The sequence below is a fragment of the Typopeltis vanoorti genome, chromosome 23 (genome assembly GCF_054136105.1).
Source record: "Typopeltis vanoorti isolate ZY-2024b chromosome 23, IOZ_Tvanoo_1.0, whole genome shotgun sequence".
In the NCBI taxonomy this organism is placed as follows: Eukaryota; Metazoa; Arthropoda; class Arachnida; order Uropygi; family Thelyphonidae; genus Typopeltis; species Typopeltis vanoorti.
Genome location: NC_143571.1, coordinates 78994481 through 79001808, shown reverse-complemented (window position 1 = coordinate 79001808; position 7328 = coordinate 78994481). Strand labels below are relative to the sequence as shown.

At 34.2% G+C, this 7328-nt stretch overlaps 1 protein-coding gene across 1 annotated transcript in view; it reads left to right on the top strand.

Moving 5' to 3' along the window:
• Positions 1-988: 988 nt before the first annotated feature.
• The window catches only part of LOC150094022 (ribosomal RNA-processing protein 7 homolog A), a 28501-nt gene continuing 22161 nt past the window's right edge, over positions 989-7328 (top strand). Inside the window, exon 1 of the mRNA XM_090413062.1 lies at positions 989-1447. Coding sequence (XP_090269188.1) covers positions 1078-1447 — 370 coding nt within the window. The 5' untranslated portion in view covers positions 989-1077. The remainder of the gene's footprint in view (positions 1448-7328) is intronic.

The following is a 7328-nucleotide window of genomic DNA, read 5'->3' as shown; positions in this document are numbered from 1 at the left end:
TAGTGGGCGGCACACAGCATACACCACTTCTACTGAGCTACATAGCCGCATGTGTGTGTGTGTGTGTGTGTGTGTGTGTGTGTGTGTGTGTGTGTGTGTGTGTGTGTGTGTGTGTGTGTGTGTGTGTGTGTGTGTGTGTGTGTGTGTGTGTGTGTGTGTGTGTGTGTGTTATTTAACTGCTTCTTCGAATATGTTGTAAATGAAGCACTGGAGAACTGCGATAGGGAGTGACTCTAGGAGGAAAAATAACATACCATATAAAATTTGTTAATGATATTGATCTTCTAGCAGAAAATAAATCAGATCTCCAGGAAATCACTATAAAATTAGCCTAGACTTAAAAAAAATATGGTTTAACCACAAGCACCCCAAAATCAAAAACAATGACAAATATCTGCACTTCTGTCCAAGTATTGTTGCAGAAATTGAAAAAATCTTATTTGAGGATATATCCATAGAAGAAGTTGATCAGTTTAAATACCTAGACAAAGATCGCAGATCAAGACAATATTAGCACAAAAATTGCAAAAGCAGGTGTGTAAAATGCATTTACAAGTTTGGTTAACTCTATCCAAGTAATCCGGAAAATTCTTCTTAACCACTACATGTTCTCAGCCATTGGTCTTTTTACTTTCTTTGTCAATAACCCATGTTTCAAAGATGTAGATTATTGTAGAAAAGGCATAGCAAGTGGTATTTGTGTTTAATACATCCCTTTATCTGTGATTATCATTGATTTTGTTTACTGGCTATTTAATTTTCGACAGAAATTTATCACAGTTCTCTGGTAATTTATTAAAATAGTTTTCGGATTCTCTTCCTCTTTATTCTTCATGATTAGTATTGTATTGTCTATTCCGAAATCAAATATTATTTTAGAAAATATTAAATTTCGGATTTTTGACCTTTGTCAATATGAAATACACAAATTATCAATTGTTTATATTTGCTTTAATACTAGGTGGCGTTTTTGGTAAAACGTGCGGTTTTATGTTAAATTTCTTATTGTTAACTTTTCATGTGCGATTATATCTAATTGGTGAAATTATTAAAGTTTTTAACAAATGTTAGTAAAAGATGTCGGTCTGTAGTGAATCATTGAATTTGCGTGGGTATGTTTTAATGTGTGTGAAATATTCTGAGCAGAATGTTGTTCCTCATGCAATATTTTTTTGTAAACATCGCGTGCGAGAAGAGCAGGATGACAAACCGAAAAATAAAACTTTGTTTATTGCCAATGTTCCTTTTTATTGGACTGATGAGTGCATCCAGTGTTTATTTCATGAATTTGGCCCTATTGAACGTGTAATGTTTGAAAATGCATCACCTTTGGACAAAGTAGTAAGTGGCAAGATTGTTAAGACTGCATATGTTGTGTATCATCAGAGTTCGTCAGTTGAGAAGGCTTTGCAGTTTAATCACAGCGAAATTCGCTATATTTGTAAAGGTATGCTGACGAAATTTTGCTTTTCACGTAATCTCATTCACATCGTGACGCTTTTTGCAAGTATGTGCTTAATGCGTATAGTGCACTGTTATTCGTATTACCAAAATAGTAATCTGAAATTTGATCATATTTATAATATTTTTTGTGTAATAGTTGTCCTTTTGGTGAATTGGTAGAGCCTCTGTTACTAATGCCTCACGCAAAACATTAAGCAAGTTTGAGTGCGGTTAGTAGTTGGAAGGGGTTCAATCATTCGATATTGTTGGCACACTCTCCCTCGATGAGTCTTTGGACTCCCTGGAGGTGTCACATAATAATAATAATAATACAAGCATGTTATTTTATTATGCCTCTAACTTTTTTCAGTAATTTAACGTGTCCAATATTTTGTTACCTGATCCACTTACTATTGACAGCTGGCGCTTGCTTAATTTCCTCTTGTTAAAAAGAACACGCACACACCGAACCCTATAAGAGAATGGATGCCATTATAAAGTTTTTATTAGTATTAATGTTTATTTCCATTGATATGCTATGACTTTTTTTTACATGAATCACATAGATTTGAAGATTATGTAAGAATACTTTTTTTTTTTGGTAGTCATTTTCCACTAAGGTAGTCATCCCCCAGATGGTGACAGTTTATTTCTCCTACAAAATTGCTAGACTGGTTTGAGCAAGCAGTTGAAGTATAACAAACATTATAGTGTTAATCATCATAATGTTAATTCTAAACAGTTTAACCCAGTCAAAAATTCCAGTTGGATTTGTAACTTATCAGTGGATGAGGATATCACAAATCTATATAAAGAATTGCTCCGTTTTTATGTAATATTGTATAACATCATGAAAAACCCCTTGGTACCTGGGGTGTAGAATGGTTGTCCAAATAAGCATTTTTTTACATGACAGATACTGTAAAGATTTTTGTCTCTCCTTTCTTAAACACACAAAGATCATCACCTTGCATTCCAAACACAGGCATTTGATGTTGCCTCTGATATTTTGTCAGAAACAGATTAGAAGAATCTTGAGTATTATTATTAACAAACCTCTGTGGAGTGAGTTGCGAACAATCATCAAAGGTGTCACTCAGCCAGCAATATATTTATCATAGCAAACATAAATTCATATGGCCAGTATTCACATTCTAGAAACACATTCCATTCACTACTATCACCCTGTAAAAAATTTTATCACTTCCTTGTTCACATTTTTATACAACTTCCATGGATCACATCCCATTCCTCTTTCTCTTCCATCCTCTGCTCTATGTATAATATCCTCCATATTAATCCTGTAAAATCCCCTCTTTTTCTCAATATCTCTAATATCACTTCTTTTCTGTCTGTTCATTAAACTGCAATTTAAAATTTTCACCTTCTCCCCTGTAGCCAACATTTCACAAGCTTCATAATGTTCACAACTTTTGCAGCTCCCTTTGAACTTCAAGCCTCGCCCAACCATTATCCCCATATCCTAAATTACATCCATATCCTGGAACACACTCTCACTGGTACAGGACAGTGCATAGCATTAAAACACAACACTCTATGTAGCTATCCATTTAAAGCTTCCTGAAGAGATTTGATAGCATTTCTCTTTATGACTCCCAAATGTTGCATGATTATCAAACATTCACACAGAACTTAATATATCCTTGTTGATCCACATGAAATTCCATTCACAAATAAGTTAAAAGTTAAATTCCACTGACCCAAGATCAATGCAGAACATCATTGGTTACCTTTCATTTCTGGTACAAGTATATAACACCTACTGTTGATTTCGTGGTTATTGGATGAACTCCAATAACCACGAAATCAACAAAACCGTGTGATGCATGTGTTGTGTGAATGAAGTTGCAATATGTTATGTTAATCACATTATGCTACACTAAGGAGATAAGAAAACAATATCCAGCTTTAAAAAAAAATTAAATGACAAAAAAAAACTTTACACGTGATATAAAACACATAAAAATAATAAAAATAGCATAATAAAATTAACTAAATAAACAACAGTAATAAAAACTATATAATAAAAATAATAAAACAATCATGTGCATGAACAAATATCTCCCATAAAACACAACACTTACTTATAAAATAAAAAAGCAACAGCAAACACTTCAAGATGTGTATGTGCCAAGATATCCCAATTGGGATGTCTCTGTAACTGCGATGAAATATTGGAAGCAATAAATACTATTTTTAATAGTTTCCTAGTGCTGTTTCACTCCATTAAACTTCTCATAAGTTTTTATCATGTTCCCTCTTTCCAGTTTATCAACTGAAACTATCCTGATAGGAACATTCCACAGGCTTGTCACTAGCTTTTTCACTCATCTTGGAATCCTTTCCACCACCTTCTGATCTCCAAGAAGCCCAGGTGAGAAAATCTGAGCACAGTAATTGAGATATGCCCACTCATATCCTTATAAAGAAGGCTAATACTTGACTATCTTTACTTGTTAATTAATGTGTTTTTCAACATCCGAGAAATCTTTTGAGCTATTTTGCTAACTTATGCAATATGCCCTGTGAACTTCCAAGTCTCTGTCCATCATTACCCACGAGTCTCTCTACTGTTATTAATTTCTTCAATCTAGCACTAACAATGTGATACAAAGTATATTATCTTTTTAATCCAATGTGTAAAATCTTACATTTTGCAACATTAAAGTGACACCCAGTCTTTCATCCATATGGTTGATTTATTTAAATCATTCTGTAGGATATCTACATCATCTTTATCAAGTACTACCTTCCCCAGTTTTGCATCAGTAAACAATTAAATTCCCTTAAATCATTCCCTAGTACAGGGTGCTGAGGCACTCTACTAGTCACCCTCATTCTCCTATATTCCACTCCACCATATATTACTCTCTCTCTCTCTCTCTCTCTGGTGTCAGTCATCCCTATCCTATCCATGCCACCAATCCATATCCATTCCCATTTGCTCCAGCTTTTGTAAATTGGACAGTAAACAGTACTCTATCAATGGGCTTCACAAAGTCCAGCAGTATCATGGTGTGCCATTTCCCTATCTGGAAGAAATGCAACTTTATGGTTAACAAAGTTCTCTACTGACATTCTTACAACTGGTAAACTTCCCACTATTTTTAAAAAAAGCAAAAGTACTTTTAATTTTAAAGCCTGGTAAGCCTAATCATAAACCGGAAAGTTACCAACCTATTACTCTCCTCAGTTGTTGTTATAAACTCCTCGAAAGACTTATTTATAATAGAATAAGCTCCACAATTTTTAAAAATGTCCCAATAGAACAAGCTGGCTTCAGATCAAATCGTGAGTGTTGTGACCAGGTTCTCTCTTTGGTAACTCACATAGATGCTGGTTTTCAAAAAGATTTAAAAACATCAGCAGCATTTATTGATTTGTCAACAGCCTTTGACACCGTTTGGAGACAAGGCCTTCTATATAAATTATATAAAATTATCCCATGCAAAACAATAGTCCATATTATTAACAATATGCTAAGAAATAGAAGATTTATAGTGACTATAGGTAATAAAACTAGCAGCAAAAGGAAGTTAAATAATGGACTGCCACAGGGATCTGTTTTATCTCCATTATTATTCAATCTGTATATATCTGATCTTCCCGTCACTACATGAAGAAAATTTTGTTATGCCGATGATACAGAAATAACTACACAGCATAAATCGTACAGAAGAAATTCGAAAAGCTGACTTAACTATTCTGGATGAATATTTTAAAAGATGGAGACTCTGTTTAAATAGGAGCAAAACGGTAGTATCTTGTTTTCATCTAAATAATAACTTGGCAAACGTGAAACTAAAAATTGAATTGAACAACACTATACTTCCATATAATACATTCCCTAAGTACTTCAGAGTCACACTTGACCGTTCTCTCACTTTCAGGCAACATCTTTCAAACTTGGGATATAAACTAAGGATGCATAATAATATTCTACAAAGATTCTATGGCACTACCTGGGGTTCTAGAGCCTCTACTCTTCGGACAACAGCCCTTGCTTTGGTATTCTCAAGTGCTAAATATTGTGCTCCTGTGTGGCTAAATAGCCCTCACACAAGGATTATCAATTCTCAATTGAACAATACCTTAAGATTAATTACAGGCTCTATTAGATCGACTCCAACATATTGGTTACCTCTTTTAGAAGGCATTATTCCTACAGAACTATGTAGATTGAATTCTTTAGGCCATGAATTCCAAAAAATTGCTGGTAATCTGAACCTACCTATTCATCAGGATCTCCCAACTCTTAACATCAGTAGATTGAAATCTTGCCATCCATCACTACGAGCAGCAGAAGAACTAGTGCTAAATAATTTTAATCCTTTATCAAAGTGGGAAGAAACATGGAAGGAAAATACAAAAGAACATGTGCATAACATCTTTAAAGGTGATCAAATCATCACAGGATCAGATCTATCTTGCAAAACATGGACGGTACTAAATAGAATTAGGACAAATCATGGCCTATGTGGAGATACTCTCTATAAATGGAACAGATAAACATCTCCAGAATGTGACTGTGGTGCTCCACAACAGACTATGTAACATTTTGTAACAGAATGCACCTTCCGTGCTTATCAGAATGACAGGAATGATTTTTTACAAGTGGCTTCTGAAGCTGTGACCTGGATTATGAACTTAGATCTGAATTTATAATGATAAATATGTTTCTTTTCCTTATTATAACATATTAAGACTTTTACTTTTAACTCTTATTTTAATTTTCCAACTTCTTGGATTAGATCTGTGTTTTCCTTCAAAGTTTTAACTTAAAATATTTTAAATTCTTCAATTCTGTTAATATATAATGACATCATGATTCTCTTTTTTAACATCTTGCCATGAGCTATGTATGTATGTATTATGCTGTCAATGTATTATGAAACATTAGAAAATTGCTAAAGCTCTGCTGTCCACCATAGAATATCATACTCCTAACCATCCATTGCTGAATTTTATCTTTAAACTTTTCTAACATTTAAAACACCACTCTCCTGAGATATCAATTCGTCCATAATTTGCTACATCTGTCTTAGAACCACCTTTATGTAATGGAACCATCTTACCCTCTATCCACTCTTGGAACCTTGGTAAAGCTGTTCATCAGAAGCACTGACGATTCTCTTGCACATCTGTGGCACACAAGCTAACATTGCCATCCAGTCCCACTACTGTATTCACACTGATATTTTTCAATATTCACAGCAAGAAAATAAAAGAAAAGGACGATACTATACATCACTTAAATAATCCAAACCATGTCATTGCCTACATTGATGGATCGTCTGATGAAGCACTCAACCAAGGAAGTTCGGGGGTTTTCTAATTCTACCTGGAGGCAAGGAAACACAAATCAAAACCATAGCTGGCAAAATAACTTCAAACTTTACTTTTGTATGGCTGTGAATTAACAGCCATATAAACAGCTCTCAAGTCCAGTAATAAACATTACAGAAGAAATAACCATCTACAGCGACTCAAAATCTGCACTAGAGCCATTAAAAAATGGAAAAACAAAGCTCACACAGGAAATTCAGGAACTACTAACAACTTTAAATTTGAAAAATAAGAACTGTGCATTGCAATGGATACCAGTCCATGTAAATATTGAAGGCAGTGAAAGAGCAGACAGAGTAGCCAAAGAAGCAAGATACTTACCTCAAAAATTACATCCACTCTCACTAACTGATGCTACCTCTATTGCAAAAATATGATTGGTAAAACAAACTAGTAAGAAGAAGAATGAAATCAGTGAAATTAATGAAAATAGAGAGATAACCACAATCATCACCAGACTAAGGATGGAACATTTTAAAGGCATAAAATACAGCCAGACGGTAGTAGTAGCTATGAAA